The sequence below is a fragment of the Dama dama genome, chromosome 20 (assembly GCF_033118175.1).
Source record: "Dama dama isolate Ldn47 chromosome 20, ASM3311817v1, whole genome shotgun sequence".
Taxonomy (NCBI): Eukaryota; Metazoa; Chordata; class Mammalia; order Artiodactyla; family Cervidae; genus Dama; species Dama dama.
The window spans coordinates 19,494,426-19,521,780 of NC_083700.1; the positions used below are offsets into that span (position 1 = coordinate 19,494,426).

General features: G+C 43.7%; 1 protein-coding gene across 1 annotated transcript; it reads left to right on the top strand.

Annotated features, from left to right (window-relative positions):
• The first annotated feature begins 1,785 nt into the window (after nucleotides 1-1,785).
• LOC133040145 (cornulin-like) lies at nucleotides 1,786-5,339 on the top strand. The gene is made up of 4 exons (XM_061119898.1): nucleotides 1,786-1,923; nucleotides 3,045-3,769; nucleotides 4,562-4,755; nucleotides 4,921-5,339. The coding sequence occupies exons 1-4, from the start codon at nucleotides 1,786-1,788 to the stop codon at nucleotides 5,337-5,339; spliced, it is 1,476 nt and encodes a 491-aa protein (XP_060975881.1).
• The last annotated feature ends 22,016 nt before the right edge of the window (nucleotides 5,340-27,355 follow it).

The following is a 27,355-nucleotide window of genomic DNA, read 5'->3' on the forward strand; positions in this document are numbered from 1 at the left end:
AGGGCCATATGTAGGCAAGAGAGTTCGTGAATTTTTTTTTTGAGACTTCATTTTGAATATTATTTATTTATTTATTTGGCTGCACCAGGTCTTAGTTGCAGCAGGCAAACTTAGTTGCAACATGTGGGATCTAGTTTGCTGACCAGGGATTGAACCTGGGACTGCGGCAATGGGAACATGGACTCTTAACCACTGGACCACCAGGAAAGTCATGAGTCTGCACATTTATTTTAAGGGATTTGAAATGTAACTAAAAGGTTATCTTATTATTATCTGTACAGTTTAAAGGTCAGTGGCCTCCATCTTCCACAAGGATTTTTTTTTTTTTTTCTTTTAAAGATCTTTTCACTTCTCTGTTGAGGTGCAATAGTGTGAGTTTTGACCTACACAAGGAGCAAGGTCTTGTTGAAAGACCTTGAAAGCAAGGTCTGCTGTGATTTTTGGCTACTAGATGGTAGCAAGGACACCCCTTGAAGAACTCCCCTAGGGTCTGTAACTTTCCACATAATCTGCTTCCTCCAGCACTGAGTCCCCACCCCCTTCCCTCCTTTACTCACTTAGCTCTCGAATCATGCCTTTCTCTCCCCCACGGCCTTCTCCTTCCCTTCTCCATGGTACTCTCTCCCCTGGTTTTCCAGCTTCTGTAGCTTTCCATTCCTCACAACCCCTGCTTGCATCTGAAGCTCACCATGTGTGATGGTCATCTCTTTTGGGCTCTACAAAGCTATGATCAATGCATCTCCAGGTTTCTTTGCCTCTTGCCCATCCACCAAATCCAGAAACCAGGGAAACTCTCCCTTCAGTTCCTCACAGGCCACCAGGGCCATGGAGGAACCACACAGCTATGGGCAGCTGACTTCCTCCAAGGTCCCAGCGCTTAGGACAGAGGTCACATTCAGAGAAACACAGACTCTCAGAACTGGAAGGCCTCCCACCCAGGAAGGCGCCAGCTCCACAGTATTCCCGGCAGCTGGCAGCCCGGCTTCTCCGTGAACACATTCTGAAAAGGAAGCCAGAAAGGGCAGAGTTGAGCCCTGGTTGGCCCCCATCAGAGGCAGGAGTTGACCCACATATGTACTTACTGCCTGTGGGTGTTCCCAGCAGGACCCTAATACCTGTGATAGCAATGGCATTGCCCTGTCCATGGGGTACAGTCTAGAAGGCTCACTGCATTTGGCTTCTAGGATTTCTTGGTTCCTTACAAGCTGTGTGGCCTTGGGCAAATGACCTAACTTCTCTGAGCTAACTTCACCTACAGGTGAAGAAAAAAAAGTGAAGATAATCAGGATTACAGGAGATGATGCCTCTGAAAGTGCCTGGTGAGCAGAAGAGTGTACATAGATGTGCACAAATTATATGTGGGTATAATAACCTGCTAATGATATTTAATAGCTAGCACTTAGTCTTGCCAGCCTCTGCCAAGTGTTTTACATGAAAAATCTCTTTAAATTTTCACAATAATGGTATAAAATAAATACTAGTACTGCCTTCATTTCACAGTGAGTAAACTGAGGCACAGAGAGGCAAAGCATCCCGGCCCCGCTCACCAGACAGGGAGGCGGTGGGGCCGCATCTAGACCCTGCCTGCAACCACACCTGCTTCTCCTTCCCGTCGGTAAAACGTGTTACGTAGGCAATGCCAAGGAAGACACAGCAGAGGGGCCCAAAGCAGAGCTGAATAGGCAAAGAAAGGACTTAGAAGCAGGAGTGCTTTCTAGGAACAGCTAGGTTGATCACGGAGCCCCCAAGCGGGGGCTTTTCCTCTTTCCTCAGCAGGACTCGAAGATGCCGCAGTTACTGCGAAACATTAATGGGATCATTGACGCCTTCAGGCGCTATGCCAGGATGGAGGGCGATTGCGCAGTGCTGGAAAGAGGGGAGCTGAAAAGGCTCCTGGAGAAAGAGTTCGCTGACGTCATCGTGGTACGAGACCCACGGGTCAAGGGTGCGGGGAGCAGGAGGGAAGAGAGAATGACCGTATTTGCCTTGGGATTCTAAGCCTGCAGCCGCTACACCCAGGCCCGCCAGTCCTAACGGAGGCTGTGCCGCAGAGAAAGAGCAGGAGAGGGAGCAGGGATGGTCACGGGCCTGGTCCTTAAAGAAAATGCCTTGACTTCAATTAATTATAATTTGGAGACAGAGTAAGAGGACACTAAAGGGACAGCTCAGAGAGGAACTGAGCCTTTGACTATTCTAGAAATGGCAATCGTTACTTTCTGTTGCTTCTTAAATCTGATATGGCGGCCACTTCTACATCTACCGGAAGTGTGATCATCAGTAACGAGCATTCACGAGAAGCACGGCTTTGTGCTTGGCTGGAAGCAGTTGCTCCAAGATATTAGCTGACAGGTCGCATCAGAAGTGAGGTGTAGCGGCTGGGGGAGACTCTGGGAGCCCCTCCCTACAAGACAGCCCCAGGGCCCTGATGCACTTCCCTGTCTCTCCCTGACTTTGGTGTGCAGCTAAAGAAACCAGGATGGTGAAAGTCCTGGGGGCAGGAAGGGGCGGGCACAGCAGGGTGCTGTTTCTGCACACTGAGGGCAACCCACCAGATGCCCCTACTTGGCAAAACACCTGACCCCTTCAGTGAGGACCTCACAGAATTCCCACGGGGCCATCTTCCTGCTGAGCTTCTCTTGGTGTCGGGCTCGCTGGAGGAAAAAACCACCTCCATGCCAGGGTCCAGGGGCTGAGGACAGCCTGAAGAGTCACTACAAGCTCAGTCATTTAGTCATTCTTCATGAAATCTTTATCCAGTTCTCCTGTAGACCAGAAACTGGGTCCAACACAGAGGATACAAAACAAACCATGCTTCCTGCCGTTGAGGGAGAGAGGCTGGACTAAATGAGAGTGATTTTGTGTTAGTGCTTTTGTGGTAGCAGTGTGTGTGTGTGTGTGTGTGTGTGTGTGTGTGTGTGCAGTGTCGGAGTGCCAAGTAGCTAGGCCCCCAGGCCCAGGGGTGGGATGCCTGGAAACTTAGCTGACTGGCCTGACCTCGTCCTCCTCAGAGGAGGGGTACTGATGTAGCCTCATCTTCCCCACAGAAACCCCATGATCCGGCCACTGTGGATGAAGTCCTGCGCCTGCTGGATGAAGATGACACAGGGACAGTGGAATTCAAGGAATTCTTGGTCTTGGTGTTCAAAGTCGCCCAGGCCTGTTTCAAGACACTGAGTGAGGGTCCTGAGGGAGCGTGTGGATCTCAGGAGTCTGGCCATGATGCCCCTGCAGCCACCCAAGAGCCAGGGGAAGGACAGAGAAGCAGCCCTGCAGTGGGAAGGCCTGGGAACAGGCAAGGCCCTGCAGGGAGCAGCGACGCACAGAGTGAGCAGGCTTCCGGGGGGCCAGGAGGGCCTGGGCCACAGACCCAGGGTCAGGAAATCAGCTCTGCTCAGGTCAGTCACCAGGACAGGCAATTGGAGTCCCAGAGACAGGAGGAAGTGAGCCAATCTACACAAGCAAGGGGTCACGTGGAGCAGGCCCAGAGAATTCGAGAAGACAAGAGTCCTCAGACCAGAGAGAGGGGGACAGAGAAACAGCCGCAGGCCAGGGAACAGGACAGAGCTCACCAGACAAGTGAGGCCGGCACTGGAACCATAACTCAGACCCACACAAGTACCACTCAGACGGTGGAACAAAATAGGAGCCATCACACAGGAAGCACCAGCACCCAGCCACGGGAGTCCACCAGAGGGACTGAGACCCACGGTCAAGATGGGAGGCAGACAAGCCAAGTGGTGACAGGAGGATACATTCAGGCAGAGGCAAGGTCACAAACCCAGATGGTGGGACAAAATAGGAGCAATCAGACTGGAAGTGCCAGCACCCAGCCACAGGAGTCCACCAGAGGGACTGAGACCCACGGTCAAGATGGGAGGCAGACAAGCCAAGTGGTGACAGGAGGACACATTCAGGCAGAGGCAAGGTCACAAACCCAGACGGTGGGACAAAATAGGAGCAATCAGACTGGAAGTGCCAGCACCCAGCCACGGGAGTCCACCAGAGGGACTGAGACCCACGGTCAAGATGGGAGGCAGACAAGCCAAGTGGTGACAGGAGGACACATTCAGGCAGAGGCAAGGTCACAAACCCAGACGGTGGGACAAAATAAGAGCAATCAGACTGGAAGTGCCAGCACCCAGCCACGGGAGTCCACCAGAGGGACTGAGACCCACGGTCAAGATGGGAGGCAGACAAGCCAAGTGGTGACAGGAGGACACATTCAGGCAGAGGCAAGGTCACAAACCCAGACGGTGGGACAAAATAAGAGCAATCAGACTGGAAGTGCCAGCACCCAGCCACGGGAGTCCACCAGAGGGACTGAGACCCACGGTCAAGATGGGAGGCAGACAAGCCAAGTGGTGACAGGAGGACACATTCAGGCAGAGGCAAGGTCACAAACCCAGACGGTGGAACAAAATAGGAGCAATCAGACAGGAAGTGTCAGCACACAACCACAGGAGTCCACCTGTGGCCAGATCAGAGGAACTGAAGCCCACAGTCAAGACAGGAACCAGACAAGCCAAGTGGCAACAGGAGGAAACATTCAGACACAGACAAGGTCACAAACCCAGACACACACTCATACCGCGGAGCAGGACAGGAGCCATCAGACAGGAAGTGTCAGCACCCAGCCACGGGAGTCCACCTGCAGCCAAGCCAGAGGGACTGAGACCCACAGTCAAGACGGGTATCAGACGAGACAGGTTGTGACAGGAGGACACATTCAGACACAGCCGGGGTCACAAACCCAGACACACACTCAGACCAGGGAGCTTGACAGGAGCCATCAGAGAGGAAACACTAGCATCCAGTCACAGGAGTCCATCAGAGGCACTGAGATCCACAGTCAGGACGGGTATCAGTTGAGACAGGCTGTAACAGGAGGACACATTCACACACGGGGAGGTGCCCCCCAGGCCGTGGAACAGGACAGGGGCCAGATTACAAGCCACACCGGGGCAGGAGAACAGGGCCAGACCCAGAGGCAGTCAGGCAGTAGTCAAAGACAGACACAGGTGAGCAACGGCGAGGCAGGAGAGACAGTGCTGGGAGGGCAGGCCCAGACTGGGGCGAGCACTGGGACGGGCCGACGGGACACGAGCGGTACCCACCCACCGTGCAGTGTGACAGGAGGTCAGGGAGAAAGAGATCCCACCGCGGTACAGCAGGAGTGGGTTGATGACCACACGAGGGAGACAGTGATCCGAAGGCAGGACCAGGGCAGTCTGCACACTAGTGTCCCTTCAGCACAAGGCCGGGAGGCAGCCCAGCCAGAAGGGAAGCGAGGACTCACAGCGAGGGGACTGTATTCCTACTTCAAAAGCAGCAAGCCGTGAGGGCCCTGGCCCTGGACTCCGGGGCCCAGCACAGAGAAGAGCAGACGGCAGTTGGCTTGCTGGCCCTGGCCAGTCCGGTTAGCAAGTCCCTTAATGTTAGCTCTTCATCGCGGTACTTCGCTCTTAGTTCTTTCTCAGTGAGGCCATTTCTGCAAGGTGATTGCTATCCTAAAATTTTCTCTCTTACCTGCTTTGCTGAGCAGACGCTCTCAGGGGCAAGAAGACATGGAACAACTCATCCCTTTGTGCCACGTTTTCCTTAGCTTGTGGGGGGTTTCAGTTACTTTTATAGATTCTGTTGTCTGCCCATTGCCTCATCTATCCTAATGAATCAATAAAAGCTTCCTAAGCAACTGGGCTTCATGTTTCATTCAATTACTATTAACATGATGGACTAAAGACTACAGGGCTTTGATGACAGGACTTTGGTGATGAACTGGACGTGGTCCCTACCCTTGTAGAAGATCTGGTTGAGAAAACACTGTGCAAGATTCCACAAGTTATGCAGCCACTGTGGGAAAGAGTATGGAGATTCCCTAAAAACACTAAAAGTAGATTTACCGTATGATGCAGCAATTCCACTCCTGGGCATATATCTAGGAAAAGACAAAAGCTCTAATTCGAAAAGATACAGGCACTACAGTGTTCATAGCAGCACTATGTATAACAGCCAAGTCACGGAAGCAGTGCAAATGTCCATCAACAGATGAATGGATAAAGAAGATATGTGTTACATATATACACAATGGAATACTACTTAGTCATAAAAAGGAGCGAAATAATGCCATTTGCAACAACATGAATGGACCTAGAGATTATCATACTAAGTGAGGTAAGTCAGATAAAGAAACATATTATATCATTTATATGTAAAAATCTAATAAATAGTACAAGTAAACTTATTTACAAGACAGAAACAAACTCCCAGACATAGAAAACAAGCTTACAGTTATCAAAGGGGAAGGGAGAAGGGATTAACAGATGCATAATACCATAAATAAAATAGATTTAAGTAACAAGGTGTTACTGTATAACAAGGTTTGAACTGTATTCAATATTTTATAATAAACTATAATAGAAAGTCATTGAAAAAAGATAATATATACATTTACATATATGTATAACCAAATTACTTTGTCATACACATGAAACTAACACAATATTGTAAGTCAAATATACCTCTAGAAAAAAAGATTTCAAGGGGTGTCAGAGTCAAAGAGAAGAGATACCATACTTTTATATTTGGCAGAAATGGATCAGGAAAGTTGCAGTCAGAAGAGGCTTCTTTTGGTAAATGCTCTTAAAGGACAAGCAGGACTTAGGTAGGCAAAGGTAATCTCAGTCTCTAAACTCAGTCTCACAATCTCTAATTCTACAGTGCAAAGTCTCTGTTTACCTTGTAAGGTCACAAAGGAAGGCTGACCTAAGGGTATCAATAAATGGAAGAAGGCCTCCAGGAACTGTGTAAAGAAAGGAAAAGGCATGTGTTCCCAGGAACTGAGCCAAGAGCCTGGGCTCCCCTTTCCCACTCTCTCACCCATCCATGTCAGCTCTGATCGTTCATGATGTCTCACTCATTGGATATTAACAGGTTATGGGTAGAACCTCTCCATTCTGGTTTATTGTGAGAATCACCTCGGAAGTAGGTGTTAAAATACAGGTTTATAAACCTAACCCTAGAGATGCTGAGTCCCAAAGTTTGGAGCAGAGCCTACACAAAGTGTTTAGGAACTTCTTAAGGGAAATTTGGCTTCTGATAGAATGGCAGACTAGATACTCTGAAGGGCTTCCCACAAGAAAGCAAGTAGATCTAGCATAAAGCACATTTTTTCATTACATTGTTGGTTTACAGGAAAAAAGGGAAATCTCCCAGGAGCAAACAAAATGTGTTAAGCTGAATAATGATCTCCCAAAATGTCCATGTCCTGATGCAAGGAATCTGTGAATATATTACCTTATATGGCAAATGGGGCTTAGTAGATGTGATTAAATTAAGAGTCTTGAGATGAGGATATTGTTCTGGATTATCCAGGTGGGCCCTGTGAAATCATAAAGGTCCTCATAAAGGTGAGACAAGAGGACCAAAGTCAGTAAAAGGATTGGAGTTGTAGTGACATGTCATAAGCCAAGGAATTCAGGTGACTTCTAAAAGCTAGAAAATGTAAGGAAATAGAATTCCCCTAAAGCCTGTAGTTCCCTTTCCAGCACCTTGATTTAAGATTTCTGATTTCCAAGGAAGCAAGGGAATCATTTTTTTTTAATTGTTTTAAGCCATTAAGCTTCTGGTAATTTGTTACACAGCAATAGAAAACTAATACCCAAAACAGAAACTCAGAACTAGAGCCAGAAGAGTAAGGAAGAAGCATGTGTAAAAGGTAAGGTTGTTCTTCTGAGGACAAAGTGATTTTGTATCTGTCCCTACTATAAATAAAGCTGAGAGCAGAAGAATTGATGCTTTTGAACTGTGGTGTTGGAGAAGACTCTTGAGAGTCTCTTGGACTGCAAGGAGATCCACCCAGTCCATCCTAAAGGAGATCAGTCCTGAGTGTTCATTGGAAGGACTGATGCTGAAGCTGAAACTCCAATACTTTGGCCACCTGATGTGAAGAGTTGATTCATTGGAAAAGACCCTGATGCTGGGAGGGATTGGGGGCAGGAGGAGAAGGGGATGACAGAGGATGAGATGGTTGGATGGCATCACCAACTCAATGGACATGAGTTTGGGTAAGCTCCGGGAGTTGGTGATGGACAGGGAGGCCTGGCCTGCTGTGGTTCATTGGGTTGTAAAGAGTCGGACACGACTAAGCAACTGAACTGACTGAACTACTAACCTTTAGGTATAAAGTCCAAAGACAAATAGCAAAGGACTTGCAAGGAAACATGGAATAGTATTCCCACAATCCTTTCATGGGGACTGTATTAGAGAATGAGCTTCCAAAACAAACAAACAATACAGAGAATCGTAAAAATGTTTGCCATAAAACATGATACAAGGCATTTCAACATATTTAACTGTAGACTAAGACTAAAAAAGGAGGAAAAGCTGACAGAATAACATTTTACATTATATGCTCTAAATATAAATATAATACAACTAACAAAAACAGAGGAAGGAGAATATGTATGAAAAATCAGTCAGTTCAGTCACTCAGTTGTGTCCGACTTTGCAACCCCATGGACTGCATCACTTCAGGCTTCCCTGTCCATCGCCAGCTCCAGGAGTTTACTCAAACTCATGTCCATTGAATCAATGATGCCATCTAATCATCTCATCCTCTGTCATCCCTTTCTCCTCCTGTCTTCAATCTTTCCCATCATCAGGGTCTTTTCTAAGGAGTCAGCTTTTCACAGTAGGTGGCCAAAGGATTGGAACTTTAGCTTCAGCATCAGTCCTTCTGATGAATATTCAGGACTGATTTCCTTTAGAATTGACTAGTTTGATCTTCTTGCAGTCCAAGGGACTCCCAAGAGTCTGCTCCAACACCACAGTTGAAAAGCACCAATTCTTTGGTGCTCAACTTTCTTTACAGTCCAACTCTCACATCCATATGTGACCACTGGAAAAACCATAGCTTTGACTAGACAGACCTTTGTTGGCAAAGTAATGTCTCTGCTTTTTAATATGCTGTCTAGGTTGGTCATAGCTTTTCTTCCAAGGAGCAAGCACCTTTTAATTTCATGGCTGAAGTCACCACTGCAGTGATTTTGGAGCCCAGAAAAATAAAGTCTGTCACTGTTTCCATTGTTCCCCATCTATTTGCCATGAAGTGATGGCACCTGATCTTCGTTTTTGTACTAATAGAAACACAAATTGAAACTACATCTAGATACCATTTCTCAACATCAGTTTGGCAAAACTCTAAAAGATAACAGACTTGAGAAGACTTTCTGAGAACAGACTTTGCTGATGAAGGTGTAAAGAAGAGGTACCCCCACATTTTTCTAATGAGAGTGAGAAATGATACAGCTTCATTGGAGAGAATTTGACAAAATTCATCATTATTACATCTGCCTGTTTTGTTCTTGCTGTTTCTCTGAAACAGATCTTGACAGATAGTAGCATTCAGTAATTATCTGTTAAAAAATAATACACTAAAGTTTGTATAATCTCTATGCAGACTCATGAATATGGAAAGGCAACTGTAATCAAGCTCTTATCGAATAAGGAAATGGAGTTTCTTTAGTGCTGTCAAAGTCACAGTTAGAAATTAGAAAATGGCAGCAGTAAAACTAAACTCAGGTTTTTTGGGTATAAACTCAGTGACTGATCACACCTCACAGAGAATAAAGGGCATGGGAGTGCGTGAGGATCTACCCAAAGGGGTTGGGAGGATGTCACAGAGAGTGGCCCTTCCAGTCCCACCTCCAGCCCCAAAAGGAGATTCTGGCCATGAAAGCATGGAGCCCACTGACTCCTTGGGATAGATGCAACCCTCAGGATCTGTGTTCTCAAGGAGCTTCCAGGAGGAGGAAGGGAGTTGCCCTAGAACAGTCCAGGGAAATTTGAAAGTATAAGTGGTTCTGAAAGAGAAGTTAAGCAACCATGAGTCATGGAGAGGTGAAACTGGCAGCCTGTCCCTTGCTGGATGGATCTGGAAGCTACTGTGAAAGTCCCCCTTCCTCTATGTTTTAGGTATAAATGAATATAGATTTCTTATAAATGTTAAACATTGGAATGGATCAAATCAGAGACATAGTCATGGTGAACCTTAAAAAGAAAGAATTGAATCCAAGTCAACAGAATCTGACTCAACTTTAATTTAAGGCATTCACCTTTCAGAAGTGGGGAGGGGGGGCGTTATTCAGCCAAATACAGAAAAGGGGAGTCAATGAGGCAGGATCCATATAAGCAGTCTGTCTGTGTCTAGGCAAGAAGACCACCTCCCAGTGGCAAGGTCTATGTATCCATGGAAATCCATCAGGTGAATCGCTGATTGGATGCCATTAGCCTCCACATCAGGAAATGAACTCTCCTTCTCTGCTCCTGTGACCATTCATGATATGGGTCCATGTGGGCGAAAGCACTGCCCAGGGATATGAATGACTAGTGTTCTTTCAACAGAGTTCATGAACTCAACATTCATGTTTCTTGTTGTAAATCAATGAACTGAAATCATGAAGGTCAGTCCTAGGCTCTGGGCTTGGCAGCTGTGAGTCTGCCACGCCAGCAGGCTCTCCTCTCAGAGTCATAACCTGGGAGCCTGTGTATGTGCCCTAGCCCCTTTGAACCAGGGCATTTGCTAAGGGATGTCATACAATATTTCTCCTCCTCTGTCTTGACTTACTTCACTCAGCATGACAGTCTCTAGGTCCATGCCTGTTATGGCAAATGGCATTATTTCATTCTCTTTAATGGCTGAGTAATGTTCCATTAATATATATGTAAGCACATTTTTAAAATTTTGGAGCTGACTTACACATTATATATAGAATGCTGTGCTGTGGTCAGTCATGTCAGACACTTTATGACCCCATGGACTATAGCCCACCAGGAATGTCCATGGAATTTTCCAGGCAAGAATACTGTAGTGGGTTGCCGTTTCCTTCTCTAGGGAATCATCCTGAACCAGAGATCAAACCCATATCTCTTGTGTCTCCTGAAGTGGCAGATGACTCTACCTATTGAGTCACTTGGGAAGCCCCCATATATAGAATAGCATCTATTTATTTTTTACTCAAACATCTTGTTGGCCTTTGCAAAGCTCATAAGCCCCAGATATATGGTTTGTAGCATGAAAAGTGGCCCTATCCTCGGGAATACTCGGGGCTGAAGCCCCACTGCAAAAGCCCCACAAACTTTTCCCATCAGGTAGGTACCTTTGGTTCACTAAGAGTAGGTGTGCCTCACTGCTGCCCCCTGGTGGTAGTGAGGAAGGATGCCTATAAAGGAACTGCTGCAACAAATTGGCTTATGCTGGAATGGAACACCGGATCAGAAACCAGGACAGGCTCAGTACTGTGGCACCAGGCACAGCAGCCTCTGGAGGAAGTGACCCTGAAATCTCAGCAGTGACTCACACCAGGCTGCTCTGAGCTGCAGAACTGACAGTGGGCATATTTGTTTTTGTTTATGTGTTTGCTTTTTGGGAGGTGTCCTTCACAGAGCTGCTCCCACTGACAAATGGGCTCCTCGCACCTGGTTTGGGGCAAGCCCTGCTTCATCTGTGGAGCTAGACCTCTTGCCAGGCCTGTGGCTCCACTGGGCAGGGACGGCCTTATGGGGACCTGATTATCTCACGTGAGAAAGTACACGCCTGGAGCAGTCCATGCAGACAGGCAGTGAGGTATACACCCCTTGTCTCTCCTGCCTCAAAGCAGAAGACAGCAATCTATGCACTTCTCCCAGGGCCCTTCAGACCATGGCTGTGGCTCACCCTTGTCTTAGCCACTCACAGGACCTCTCCAGAGTCATCTCCCAGGGCTGGTGTAGGCCCCTCGACTCTGTGTGGAGTGTCCTCAGTGCTCCCCAGTTATATGTGAACTACAGGCAATAAACGGTGATTCCGTTCTACCCATTTGCAAAAGGTAGGCAAGGTTTGGGATGGAGTGGGAACAATCCTATCCTTATGTATTTCCATTTAACAAAGAGAAAAAGCTAAGGGGAAAAAGCCAAATGGTTTTGCGTCTATTGTTGCCTGAATGGTGAGAAACTTTGAAATCCACAAGGCCAGTGATTGGGGAGGGTCTGAGGAGCAGGACTGGGGCCTGTTGAAACAGACAGAGCTAACCTCTCAAGGCAGTACGGCCTCCTACCCACCAAGGCTGAGAGGGGCTCCTGAGCCTTCCTCTTACAGCACTGAAAGGATCTCTAGGGGAAGAGACACCCCATTTCCAGCTACCAGAGCAGCTGGGGCAGTTTTGAGGCCCACGGCTCTGGGTGAAATGTGGAAGAATAATTGTTCTAGTTTATCTAGGGATTCTCTAAAAAACAAATGACATCGCCAGAGAGAAAATGAAGTCAACTCTAATAGGAATGCTTGTTGGGTTCCTGGGAACCAACATAGTAATGCATGCCATTGGAAGCCTCTACTCTCTCGGAAAAAATAAAATGTAAAACCTCTTATGGTAATGAGATAACCTGTTGCTGTTCCAGACCCAGGGTTTTCCTTGGGCTTTGGGTCATCCTGTCCTGAGCAGGTGGGAACTCGGTGCATGTGTTTAAATATCTTAAATGCTGTTGTCTAGTTGCTAGGTCATATCTGACTCTTTGCAACCCCATGGACTATAGCCCACCAGTCTCTTCTGCCCATGGGAGTTCCCAGACAAGAATACGGTAGTGGGCTGTCATTTCCTTCTCCAAGGAAATATCTTAAATAAAGAAAAACAAAAAAATTCTGGGGGGGTGGCGGGGGGGGCATGCAGCTTCTGGGATCTTAGTTCCCCAATCAGGGATTGAACCCAGACCCTTGGCAGTGAGGGTTGTGTAATCCTAACCCCTGGATTGCCAGGGAATTCCCAAAATCCTTTTTTAAACTGAGAAAATTTTATGTTTATCATAGAGAAATCATAAAATAAGCAAGCAAAGAGATGAATACAAAAAAACACCAACAATAAATCCCTTCCACACCCTCCTCTTTATGCAAATTGCCATATAAATATCTATATGAAAATGTACATCTATTATTATATGTGCAGATGACTATGTAAATTATATTTATAAGTTATGCATCTCTATGTAAAACATATAAAATGATAATCTTCTGTAAATTATATGTATATGCATATATACATTATACAAAGATAAATGATTGCAGAATAGCTTCTAGCTATTTATAAAGCAAGGGATGTTTGAAGAAGGAGGAGAAGATACAAATGGTCCTAATCAGCTTGACCTTGAACCAATATAGAGGCTTCACACAGGTTGGACTTTCTTCCTTATAAGGATAATTACGGCTTTTAGCAGCTGCTCTCGACCGTGTCACAACTGTGGAGATTTCCATATCAGAGAAAATCTGAGGATCAGGGCAGAATGTCAGAGAATTATTCTAAACGTACCCATGTAACAGCAGCCCTCCTCCCTTCTCTCTCAAACCCCCGTCTGTTCACCAGGTAAAATTGATTTCTCACTGCCATCTCTCTCCCTGTCAGGATTACTAGGCTATGACCTAAGAAGAGGGTAGGAAGTGGATCTCTAATTGGCTTATTTTTTCACAAGATTCAGGAAGCAGAACGGAGGGTGTGTGTGATTGGGGAAACCAGAGTCACCTATCAGGGCCCCAACTTTTCCATCTGAATTTGAGAGGTATATTTAACAAACTAGAACAAGCTGGGCCACACTGACCAGAAAAAGCAGTCCCTTGTTTCATGAGACATTTCATCACCTATCCTCATGTACTCATCATTTGGGTTTGACTTTTTTCTTCCAAGGGAAAGTTACCATCCACAGAGGAAAATTCCCATGTACGGGCTGAAATCTACCTTATTTTATAATTTGCTGGTGTTCAGTTGCTGAGTTGTGTCCAACTCTTTGGCACCCCATGGACTGCAGTCTTTTAATCCTAATCTCAAATATAAATAATCACAAATAATAAAAATGCAAGGCTATGCTGCATGCTTATTTGTATATTACTATGAATTTACTAAATACCAACTTTATTCATTATGTGAAATGCCAGGCTGAATGGAGCTCAAGCCAGAATCAAGCTTGCTGGAAGAAATATCAATAACCTCAGATATGCAGATGACCTCACCCTTATGGCAGAAAATGAAGAGGAACTAAAGAGCCTCTTGATGAAGGTGAAAGAGAAGAGCGAAAAAGTTGGCTTAAAACTCAACATACAAAAAACTAAGATCATGGCATCTGGTCCTATCACTTCATGACAAATAGATTGGGAAAACAATGGAAACAGTGACAGACTTTATTTTCTTGGGCTCCAAAATCACTGCAGATGGTGACTGCAGCCATGAAATTAAAAGATACTTGCCTCTTGGAAGAAAAGCTATGACTAACCTAGACAGCATATTAAAAAGCAGGTACATCATTCTGCTGACAAAGGTCGTCTATCAGTGGACAAATGGATACACACAAAGTGATCTGTACACATAGAGTGGAATGTAATAACATTCCATTCAAGCAAATGAATGAAACTCTGACACACGTGACAACACGAAAGAATCTTTAGGGCATGATGGTATGGTTTTTCCAGTAGTCATTTACGGATGAGAGAGTTGGATCATAAAGAAAGCTGAGCACCAAAGAATTGATGCTTTTGAACTGTGGTGTTGGAAAAGACTCTTGACAGTCTTTTGGACTACAAGGAGATCAAACCAGTCAGTCCTAAAGGAAATCAACCCTGAATATTCATTGAAAGGACTGATGCTGAAGCTGAAGCTCCAGTACCTTGGCAATCTGATGTGAAGAGCTGACTCGTGAGAAAAGACCCTGATGCTGGGAAAGATTGAAGGCAGGAGGAGAAGGGGGCAACATCCAATCAGATGATTGGATGGCATCACCGACTCAATGGACTATCACTTCTGAGCAAATTCTGGTGGATCATGAAGCACTGGCACCTGGCGTGCTCCAGTCCATGGGGGTCGCAAAGAGCAACTGAATGACAGCAACAACAGTTTTATGCTTGGCATTTTATAAAAGGAACCAGACCTAGTCTCTTTGCCAAGAACTTACATGAAATTAATAGATATAATGGAAAGTATATTGAAACAACCAAAGAATCTTAGCTCAGAGAGCAAATGCCCATGCTGTCTGCCTATAGGCCCCCCTAAACTAATCTTAGCTTTGGTATGATTCCAGTTGGCTCCATTACAACCACTGTCAATCTTGAAAATGGTTATCTGCACTTATTCTCCAGTGCAGACAAAGATGTTTTGTAACTCTACTCACAATAACTGCAATACCCACCCCACCAAAAACACTCTGTCATTTCATCAAGGATTTTTTCCACTACCTACCACTCACAACAAACACATAGTAATCCTAATACAACAGAGGACTAAAATCCACTTCAGTTTTCCATGATACACTAGCCAGGAACTCACTGCTCTAATTATAGCATCTATTTTATGATAAGATCAGTGACCATATGTATTGTTGAAGTGTTTGTTTTATGAAAGGGTGTTGGAAAACTTAATTACACCCACAAATAATGAAAGATTAAGTCACACCTTAACATAACATAGGGTATTATTTATCTCCACTTAAGCAACAATGCAGAAATCTGAGGTTAACCACAGATTTATGACTTTCTACCCATAACCTGATCCTTCTCACTTAGCTGGTTTTGGCCATCTGCCTCCCCCTTTGAGTTTTGCCATCAGGATAAGCTACTGATTACTCTGCTCCACACACCTCCATAAGTACCTCATCTAGGAAAACGTGGGGCCTGTAGGTGGCTCTGCTGTGTTTTGTGAGATCTGTTGAATCAATCAGATTACTTAGTTCCATGGCATGCCACAAGTGCTAGATCCACACACTTTTGCAGGGGAGTTTGACTATCCACCACATGAAGGCAACTTTCATCCTCTTACACAGAATTACAGCCCATACCTCTCCCTGGATCTAGGAACTAACAACAAAATTTGTCTGTACCAAGCTTTTTCATTTTGACCTAGCACACATCTTCTTTGTCCTATATCGTAGGGTTCTGGTCTTCTCCTGAGAGCATCATAGTGAAGAAAGAGATCAGTGACAGTCCTGGGGGTCAGAGTATTTGTGTTAGCTGAGTTGGTTCTGCCACCTACCATCTATATAACTTTATAACCAAGGCTCTTTCTGAGCTTCAGTTTCCTCACGGGAAAATGAAGGTCATCATATGTTTGTTGTCATTCTTGTTCAGTTGCTAAGTTGTGTATAGCACGACTCTTTGCAACCCCATGGACTGCAGCATGTCAAGTTTCCCTGTCCTTCATTATCTCCCTGAGCTTGCTCAAACTCATGTCCATTGAGTCAGTGATACTATCTAACCATCTCATCCTCTGCCACCCACTTCTTCTTTTGCCCTCAATCTTTCCCAGTACTAGGGTCTCTTCCAGTGAGTCAGCTCTTCTCATCAGGTAGCCAAAGTTTTGGAGCTTCAGCTTCAGCAGCAGTCCTTCCAATGAATATTCAGGGTTGATTTCCTTTAGGATTGACTGGTGTGATCTTGCAGTCCAAGGGACTCTCAAGAGTCTTCTCCAGCACCACAATTCGAAAGCATCAGTTCTTTGGCTCTCAGCCTTCTTTATGGTCCAGCTCTCACATTCATACGTGACTACTGGAAAAACCATAGCTTATAACTTATAGAGCTGTTGGCAGAGTAATACTATATGTAAAGCAGGTACAGATGCTTAATAAGCATCAGTGCCCTGTGCTCTCCCCTCTCCCATCTGCACTTAGCCCTACCGCCTCACCAATCTTCCTCTTTCTTTTTCATACAAGAAACTGCCAGTTTTTCTTCTTCTCCTCTAATAATAGTAATTATAGTAATACTTCCAAAGTCTTCTTTCTAATCTGTATACCCACAACCTTAGCCTGATAAGGTTCTTAAGAAGCTAGGACCAGAAATGTGTTGTTGGTGGTGGGTCAGGTTGCAAAAAGAATGAATTATTTTTAATAAATGTTAGAGTAAGGTGGGTAAAACATCACTGAAGTGTATAAAATTGGAGAAAATTTTATGAGAAAAATGTATAAATATACATCAAAAGCGTTAAAAATGTTATCTTTTGACAATGCTCTTCCCTCTAAGAGTTTATCATGTTAAGGAAATAATCAGATATATTCAAATATTTGTGTATAGGATGTTTGTTATAGTATTGTACTAGTGAAAAATTAGAAATAATAAAAAAATCTAAGAATAGGATGCCAAGATAGTAAATACTAGGTAGTCATTAAAACCTAGGTTTTAAAGGAGTTTATAATGACATTGGAAAATGCTCACAATTTGATATAAAATTGTGAGTATATTATCAATTTTTAAAATATATAAAACATAGTATTACTGTGAGAGTGAAAATATTAGTTGCTCAGTCATGTCCAACTCTTTGCAACCCTATGGACTGTAGCCCACCAGGCTCCTCTGTCCGTGGGATTCTCCAGGCAAGAATACTGGAGTGAGTTGCCATTCCCTTCTCCAGGGGATCTTCCTGACTGAGGGATCAAACCTGGGTCTTCAGCATTGCAGGCAGATTCTTTACCATCTGAGCCACCAGGGAAGCCCAGGTTTACTGTACGATCCAGCAATTTCACTTCTGGGTGTACACCCAAAAAGAATGAAAGCAGGGACTCAAAACATTTGTAAACTCATGCTCACAGCCACGTTATTCACAATCGTCAGAAGGTGGAATTAGCTCGTGTCTATCAGTGGACAAATGGATACACACAAAGTGATCTGTACACATAGAGTGGAATGTAATAACATTCCATTCAAGCAAATGAATGAAACTCTGACACACGCGACAACACGAAAGAATCTTTAGGGCATGATGGTAGGTGTAAAAGGTCAGTCACAAAAGGACAAATAGTGTATGATGCCACTTACATGAGGTACCTAAAGTAGTCAGAATTCGAGACAGAAAATAAAATGGTGGGTGCCAGGGATAGGGAAAGGGAGTAATTGGGGAGTTAGTGTTCAATGGGTACAGAGTTTCAGTTTGGGAAGGTGAAAAATTTCTGGAGATGGATAGTGGAGATAATTGCATAACAGTGCAAATGTATTTAATGCCATAGAACTGGACACTTACAAATGAACAAAATGGTAAATTGTATTTTGCTTACTGTAATAAAAATACATATACATATATATATATATACACACACAAACACATATACATTTATACAATACCAACACATACAGACATGCATATGTAAATAAAATACTAAACAGCTATAAGCCAAATGTCAGCAGTGAATTCTGAATTGAGAAATTATGAGATTTTTCCTTTCTTCTTTGTGTTTTTCTGCATTTTACAATTTTTCCATCATGAACACATATTACTTTTTTCAGGAAAAAATAATTGTATTTCTTTAAATCCACTTGAGTTTCCTCAAATAGGCTCTTAGCTTTGGCCAAGGAGGAGGTGGCCCTACAGGTAGGTGCATGTGTGTTCCGCCCCAGGAATGTTTCCTCTCAGTCCTGCTCTCTGCATTTAAAAGGTGGCTTCAGGCTTGCAGAGCTCGTAAAGAGTCTTTCACCCACACATGGACACAGCTGGAGAGCATTTACGAAGTTCTCTTTGAATCTTGTAGATGAATTTATGGCTGTTTCTTGAGGGATTCCTCCCAGTGGCCCCAGAAGCTATTCTGGGAACTATTCCACCTGACTTACAGCCAAGAGTCGCATCGAGGATGCCTGTGGCCGCAGCACAGTGCAGTAGGAGAAGGGCCACAGATGAGTCAGCTATGGAATTCTGCAATGTGCCCATCGGCCAGGCAGACCTCTCTCTGGCTCTTCCTTCCTTCACTGATGAAGAAAGTGAAAAATGTCAGTCACTCAGTCGTATCTGACTCTATAATCTATGGACTGTATGTAGCCCGCCAGGCTCCATTGTCCATGGAATTCTCCAGGCAAGAATACTGGAGTGGATTGCCATTCTCTTCTCCAGGGGATCTTCCCGACCCAGGGATGGAACCCAGGTCTCCTGCATTGCAGTCAGATTCTTTACCGTCTGAACCACCAGAGAAGCTCCCTCCTTCATAGCTAAGATAAGGCAAACCAAGACCCCTTCCTCAAAGCAAGCTCAGGATTTGCTTGCCCCAGGACAATTCCCTGATGAAGTCCTCCAGACTCCTAGGGTCACTTCAGCAGTCATGGCTTCATAATGTTTCACTATCAAGATATGGTCAAGATTTGCATGTAAGTTCTTAAGCGATTTTCACCAGTGTTCAGGAGTCCAGGAGTCATGGTCACAAGTCTTCCAGTCCTGCCTGGCCTTCTATCCCTAGCAGCGAAACTCATTCATATGCAATTAAATAGGCCTCAGGCAACTCACAAACAGACCCTGTGTGTGTGCTGAGCACTTCAGTTGCCCTATTTAGAAGCCACCGTTGGTTCTGGTTTGCCTGTAGAACAAATTCCAAATGAGGACTTTATTCTTATACATAGTCACAAGGCCCTATCTGCTGTGTTTTCTGTCTTCCCTTACAGACTCAGCTTTTGCTTTACCCCTGCTCTGCCCTCTTGGCATCCTTTACTGCATGGCTATATCAAGCTTCCAGAAATTCCCTAACACACCACACCCTGTTAGGCAGGGGACTTGTTATATACTGGTCCTTCTTCCTCCAGCTGGCGAATGAAATACTCTTCAAGACCCAACATGCACAATAACAGCAAACATTGTCAGTCTTTTACAACATGACTAATAATGTTCTTAGTACCTTGCCTGTAATAATTCATCCTTTTCCCACACTGTCAAATCCCGAACAAATCCCTGCTGCCTCACTCCAATAGTTTTCTGCCTATTTTCTTAGCATAGTTCTTTACCCTCCAGTTGAGTCTATAAACCTGTAGACAGCCTTCCTATGAAATGCTATTTTGCCTAAGTGAGCCAGAGCTGATGACTACTGCTTAAACCAGTAATCTTGTCTTATAAGACATTTATCTAGCAAGCCTCCACTGAATGTCACTGAGTTCCAGGCACCTGTGCTGGTGTAGAGGGAATACAAGGCTTCAGTTCTGTTCATGAGGAGCTCACATCTGTACGAATAAAAAAAGAGAGAGAGAGAGAGAGAGAGAAACAATGCAAGGTAATTAAAGGTACAGGTAATTAAAGTATTCACGTGAATACTCATGAAAATATAACTTGGCTCTCCGGGAACTCAGATGGGGAGACTGGGAAGGCTTCATAGAGGAGGTGCCAACCAAAGAGGCAGTGCAGCCTCAGTGTAGAGAGTAGGCTCTGAAGCCAGACAACTCAGGCTCACTTCCCACTTCTGCCACACACTGGATATGTAAGCTTGGGCAAGTTGCTTAATGTTTCTGGCCCTCAGTTCTCTCATCCATAAATGAGTGACAGTAAGTATATCTACCTAGTAATCACCTAGACTGTGTATTAAAAAGCAGAGACACCACTTTGCCAACAAAGGTCCATGTAGTCAAAGCTATGGGTTTTCCAGTAGTTACGTATGGATGTGAGAGTTGGACCATAAAGAAGGCTGAGCGTCAAAAAATTGATGCTTTGCAATTGTGGTGCTAGAGAAAATTCTTGAGAGTCCCTTGGACTGCAAGGAGTTCAAGCCAGTCCATCCTAAAGGAAACCAATCCTGAATATTCATTGGAATGACTGATACCAAAGCTGAAGCTCCAATACTTTGGCCACCTGATGAGAAGAGCTGACTCATCGGAAAAGACCCTGATGCTGGCAAAGATTGAAGGAGGGAGGAAAATGAGATGACAGAGAATGAGATGGTTAGATAGCATCACTGACTCAATGGACATGAGTTTGAGAAAACTCTGGGAGATAGTGAAGGACAGGGAAGCCTGGTGTGCTGCAGTCCATGCAGTCACAGAGTCAAACATGACTTAATGACTGAACAACAGCATCAATCACTTCTGCAGGCAGCTTGGTCCCTAGGAACTGTCTATAGAATGTGCTTTCAGGTCTGATGCCAGTACCGTCTGCTTTCTCATCAGCCTTAAATTATTGTGAAGATCCATCTGTTTCAAGCCCAAGCCTCAACTCCAGTCACCAACTTATTATTTAGGCTTTTCCCCTGGCTAGAAGGATTGTTCTTTTAGTTTTGGACCTAGAATGTGACTCAGCCTCTCTTTGCTATTTCCAGGTTGACTTGTGCTTTAAAGGTTAGGTTAACATTATTTTAGGATTAGCTTTCTTATTTATTGAAGAAAAGCCACTCCTGTGAACCTGCAAGTGAGTGAAGTCACTCAGCCATGTCTGACTCTTTGCGACCCCATGGACTAGAGCCTACCAGGCTCCTCCGTCTATGGGATTTTTCAGGCAAGAGTACTGGAGTGTGTTGCCATTTCCTCATCCAGGGGATCTTCCTGACCCAGGGATCGAACTCAGGTCTCCCGAGTTGCAGGCAGACACTTTACCATCTGAGCCACCAGGGAAGTCCATATCAGCCTTCCATGTGTTCAGTCGCTAAGTCATGTCTGACTGCAACCCCACGGACTACAGCACGCCGGGCTTCCCTGTCTATCACCATCTCCAGGAGTTTGCTCAAACTCATGTCATTGAGTCATCGGCAATGGATCCAACCATCTCATCCTCTGTTGGCCGCTTCTCCTCCTGCCCTCAATCTTTCCCAGCATCAGGGTCTATTCCAATGAATCAGCTTTTCGCATCAGGTGGCCAAATTATTGGAGCTTCAGCTTCAGCAGCAGTCCTTCCAATGAATATTCAGGATTGATTTCCTTTAGGATTGACTGGTAATTAGCCTTCTAGATTCCCCTTAAACTGAGCCGTCTAGTATAGTTAAAAAAAAAAAAAAAAGAAAGAAAGAAAGAAAGAAAAAAACCTCATAGTCTTCTAGAGCCAGAGAGATCTGGGTTAAATTGACAGATCCACCTCTAGCTGTGAGTCTTCAGTCAAGTCTTTAATGTTTCTTTCATAAGGTTACTACAGTGCCCAAGTAAGGAAGATATAGAATATAACTGTTTGAGTCTCTTCTTTTAATTTGTTTCTGTGATGTTCTTAAAGTCACAGTTTGAAATACCTTCTGATGGTCCCATCCACAGCCATTCTCATTGCTGCCTGTTGTTCCCAGTTTCTCAACTTTTTCTACTGAAAGTCCTGGTGCTACTTCCTTGGTGCTGCTTTGCATAAAACCCATGTTGATTGTTCACTTCATTTTAGCTCCATAAAGGTATTTGCATTCTTAATTTAATTTAAATGTATATCATTATTATTCTATTGTGCTGAAAATGTATGTCATTGAACTTCAAAAGAGCAAGATCTTTTATACTAACCATGTGACAAGCTAGAGGAATCTTGAATACATGGATGATTATATTTTGCTAAAACTAAAGGTGATGACTAACGAAATAAAATATTAAGAAAGTGTATAGTATCATGCCAGCATTCTACCCACCTCTTATTCTACTTAACATTTTTATTAATCATTTGAATGTTGATTTCTAAAACTGATGAATCAAATTTACAGATGACAGAAAGCTGGGATGGTTAATAAACACCTTCAAGTCAGAAATGGTTTTTAAATATACACACACACACACATATATATATACATACACATACATATGTGTATATACATATACACATACATATATATATATACATACATACATATGTATACATACACATACACATACATATTAGCAGGTTGTATTAATGCTGAATAAAACAAGAAGTTTAAAGGGGGGCAAATGTAAAATTCCTTCTTTGAGTCTAATAAGCTAGCAGCACAACTGTAGGATAAGGCTGAATTGGTTTAGCAGGAGTCGCTCTTGCACAGTCAACTTAGTGATTCCATATTGTTGTATAATTGCTCCCCAAATCAATATAATCTTAGGATGTCTTAGATGTCTAGCTTCAGAATAAGGGAGGTAAAAGGCTTCCTCTATCTTATGCAGCTAGATCACATCTTTGGAGTTGAATTCAGCTAAGGGTGTCACATTTTAAGATAGATATTGGCAAGCTGAAATGTATTTAAACAGGAAATCATTAGGAGTATGAACCATGTAATAAGGGAATGTTTGAAGGAAGCAGGATATTTAGATCACACATGACATCCCAAAGGTTCTAAGGGAACAGAACATGAAGGAGTAAGATGCAAAACATATAGGATAGATTCTCGTCTCTAGGAGGTCACATACTAGATGATGAGTGTAATGATAGAGACAGATTTAAAATGGGGAAGAAAGAACTAATTTTGCCTGGGAGAGTCAGGAAAGTTTTCACAGAAGGGAATGGCTGAAACTGAATTTTAAAAATAATGGGAAGGACTTTACCACCAGCAGAGCAGATCATCTGAGGCAAAGGGGAAAATATACATTTGAATCCCTAGGGCAGGGATTAAAACAGTGGGTTAAGAAGTAAATGGGAGATAAGAAAGTGATGACAGAAAAAGTACCAAATTTATACTCTAGGTTTCTGCTTAAATGTAACTTCTTTAGAGAAGTTTTCCTTGGCCCCCCAATCTAATTAAGTGTTCATATTATACTGTCTCCTAATGCTCTATAAGGGCATCAGGGGTTATGCCTGGCATATCATAAACACTTAATAAATTTGTTGAATCATACACACAAAGACTGATTTAAAGCAGAGTTTGACAAACGTTATACAGTATATACACAGTTTTCAGGAGACAAGGCATATTTGAACTAATAAAACTTGAATTAATTCAGCCTTATGGGAGAAAGAGAATCTAGGAAAGACACTGAAGGTAGATGGAGCAGCTCTTGTGAATGCAGGGGCCAGGAAATGACATGGCAGGTACAGAGAACCCAGAGAACTTCCATATATTTGCACACAGGTAGATGTGGGGGAGTAGTAGCTGGCAAGACCAGAAAGGTAGGCAAGGGCCAAATCAATCTTGAGCACCTACTCATGAAGGGTTTCCTAATCCATGCTAAGAAGTCTGGATTTTATCTAAACAGTATTGAGTACCTACTGAAAGATTTGAAAGTCCTATGATTCAATTCATATTCTAGAAAGTTCATGCTGGAGGTTGGGCAGTAGATTATTTCGATGGTGGCAAGAGTAGAGATCACTCGGGAAGCCATTTCAGAAATCCAGGGACTAGGTTCAAGGAAGTATGCAGACATTAGAATTGACAGAATTTGGTCAGATTTCTTTTTTGATGGTATGTTGCTGATTGTGTTTATGACGTCAACTGTCTCGCTGTATCTCACTGCGCACACTGTTCCTTGAAGGCATGACAGACAAGGTGCAAACAGGGAAGCTAGAAGAAAGCTCAAGGAGCCGCAGAGGCGCTCATTCTCTCCTGGCTGCTGCGGCAGCCACAGCAGCCGAACACGCTGTATTCCCTCCTCTCACGGCTGACCCAACAGACACAGCCGTGACGCAGCAGTAATGCCACCGCTTTTGGGGGGTGGAGCTCATACATCCCTACTGCACAAAGTAACCCATGACCAAGCAAGTACCTCGTGATGCACATGCACAGTGCTATAAATGATCTCAGCTGTTATATAATTATTTACAAAACATGGTGCGAGAGAGCCTGAACATGCCATCTTGGCGAATTTGCTCTCTCCCCACAGATGGGGATGTTCTCACTTTGGGAAGTAAGAAAGAGTGAACTTTAGGATGATTCTTGTGTTTCTAGTACAGGCAATGGGGTAGATTGTGATGCACAAAGGATTATAAGAAAGAAGAGAAAATAGAAATTAGGGTCAATTGTGAAGTCCATTTAGTAAATGTTTCCATTTGTGGATTAGATTTTTAACTGTCTACCAGATTCCATTTTCTCCTTTTTTCCACATAAATAGTATCTAGCATGTGGCTGGGCCAGGAGTAAGTATGGAACTTCTTTCTCATTTGCTTAAGAAGAAATCCTTGTCCTTGGATATCTGCCTTTTCCTTCTTCTGCTATTTGGAATGGTAATTACTAGAATGACCTAGGAAGAAGTCACAGGTTGAAGATGACAGAGCAACAATTAGCCTAGAACCCTGTGTGTATCAGAGATGTCTCCTGATCTTAGAACCCTAACCTTAGGTTATTTACTTGATAGGAAAATAAACTAATTGCTTATTAAGCCATTAGATATTTAGTCATTTTATTACAGCAGCTTCAGTTCAGACACTCAGTTGAGTCCGACTATTTGTGACCCCATGGACTGCAGCACGCCAGGCTTCCCTGTCCATCACTAACTCCCAGAGCTTGCTTAAACTCATGTCCATCACGTTGGTGATACCATCCAACCATCTTATCCTCTGTCGTCCCCTTCTCCTCCTGCCTTCAATCTTTCCCAGCATCAGGTTCTTCTCCAATAAGTCAGTTCTTCACATCAGGTGGCCAAAGGATTGGAGTTTCAACTTCAGCATCAGTCTGTCCAATGAGTATTCAGGAATGATTTCCTTTAGGATGGACTGGTTGGATCTCCTGGCAGTCCAAGGGACTCTCAAGAGTCTTCTCCAACACCACAGTTCAAAAGCATCAATTCTTCAGTGCTCAGCTTTCTTTATAGCCCAACTGTCACATCCATACATGACTACTGGAAAAACCATAGCTTTGACTCTACGGACCTTTGTTGGCAAAGTAATATCTCTGCTTTTTAATAGGCTGTCTAGGTTGGTCGTAGTTTTTCTTCCAAGGAACAAGTGTCTTTTAATTTCATGGCTACAATCACCATCTGCAATGATTTTTGAGCCCAAAAAAGTAAAATCTGTCACTGTTTCCATTGTTTCCCCATCTATTTGCCATGAAGTTATGGGACCAGATGCCATGATTTTAGTTTTCTGAGTGTGGAGTTTTAAGCCTAGTTTTTCACTCTCCTCTTTCACCTTCATCAAGAGGCTCTTTAGTTCTTCTTCACTTCTGCCATAAGGGTCATGTCCTTTGCATATATGAGGTTATTGATATTTCTCCTGGCAATCTTAATTTCAGCTTGTACTTCCTCCATCCCAGCGTTTCTCATGATGTACTCTGCATATAAGTTAAATAAGCAGAGTGACAATATACAGCCTTGCCGTACTCCTTTCCCAATTTTGAACCAGTCTGTTGTTTCATGTCCAGTTATAACTGTTGCTTCTTGACCTGCATACAGATTTCTCAGAGGCAGGTCAAGTGGTCGGGTATTTCCATCTCTTTAAGAATTTTCCAAAGTTTGACAAATAGATTCAATGGATTAGATCTGATAAAGTGACTGAAGAACAATGGACAGAGGTTTGTGACACTGTACAGGGATCAAGACCATCCCCAAGAAAAAGAAATGCAAAAGGCAAAATGGTTGTCTGAGGAGGCCTTACAAATAGCTGAGAAAAGAAGAGAAGCTAAAGGCAAAGGGGAAAGGGAAAGATATACCCATTTGAATTCAGAGTTCCAAAGAATAGCAAGGAGAGATAAGAAAGCCTTCCTCAGTGATCAATGCAAAGTAATAGAGGAAATCAACAGAATGGAAAAGACTAGCAATCTCTTCAAGAAAATTAGAGATACCAAGAGAATATTTCATGCAAAGATTGGCTCAATAAAGGACAGAAATGGTATGGACCTAGCAGAAGCAGAAGATATTAAGAAGAGGTGGCAAGAATACACAGAAGAACTATACAGAAAAGGTCTTCATGACCCAGATGATCACGATGGTGTGCTCATTCACCTAGAGCCAGACATCCTGGAATATGAAGTCAAGTGGGCCTTAGGAAGCATCACTAAAAACAAAGCTAGTGGAGGTGATGGAATTCCAGTTGAGCTATTTCAAATCCTGAAAGATGGTGCTGTGAAAGTGCTGCACTCAATATGCCAGCAAATCTGGAAAACTAAGCTGTGACCACAGGACTGGAAAAGCTCAGTTTTCATTCCAATCCTGAAGAAGGGCAATGCCAAAGAATATTCAAACTACCACACAACTGTACTCAACCCACATGCTAGCAAAGTAATGTTCAAAATTTTCCAAGTCAGGCTTCAACAGTATGTGAACCATGAAATTCCAGATGTTCAAGCTGGATTTAGAAAAGGCAGAGGAGCCGGAGATCAAATTGCCAACATTTGCTAGATCATCAAAAAAGCAAGAGAGTTCCAGAAAAACATCTACTTCTGCTTTAATGACTATGCCAAAGCCTTTGACTGTGTGGCTCACAACAAAATGTGGTAACACTGTGAAGACACTGAAATCTTAGCATTGGTGAGAAGCTTCCTTAATTAGCTAAAATCCTGCAAGTTTCTCACCCTTTGCTAAGACTGTGAATGCTGGGACAATCACATGTTTGTTGGTCCAAAATAAGGATTCTGAGAAGCATGTGTAGTATAAGGATGAAGGTCAAAAGTAGAGGATATTGGTGAAAGCAGTTTGTATATTTCCTCTCTCCACCACTTGATTTTTGCATTCTTGGAGATTTTATCCCAGGTTTGCCACATTGTCTGCTACAAACTTCACACCATCTCTAACACCATGCCTTTTCAAGCCTGAGAACTACATTTCCCA

Coding starts and splice junctions, on each gene's coding strand:
- LOC133040145 (XM_061119898.1), top strand. CDS start 1,786: ATGCCGCAGTTACTGCGAAACATTAATGGGATCATTGACGCCTTCAGG. Junction 3,770..4,561: donor TACATTCAGGCAGAGGCAAG/GTCACAAACCCA, acceptor GACACAGACAAG/GTCACAAACCCAGACACACA. Junction 4,756..4,920: donor GCCGGGGTCACAAACCCAGA/CACACACTCAGA, acceptor GTGCCCCCCAGG/CCGTGGAACAGGACAGGGGC.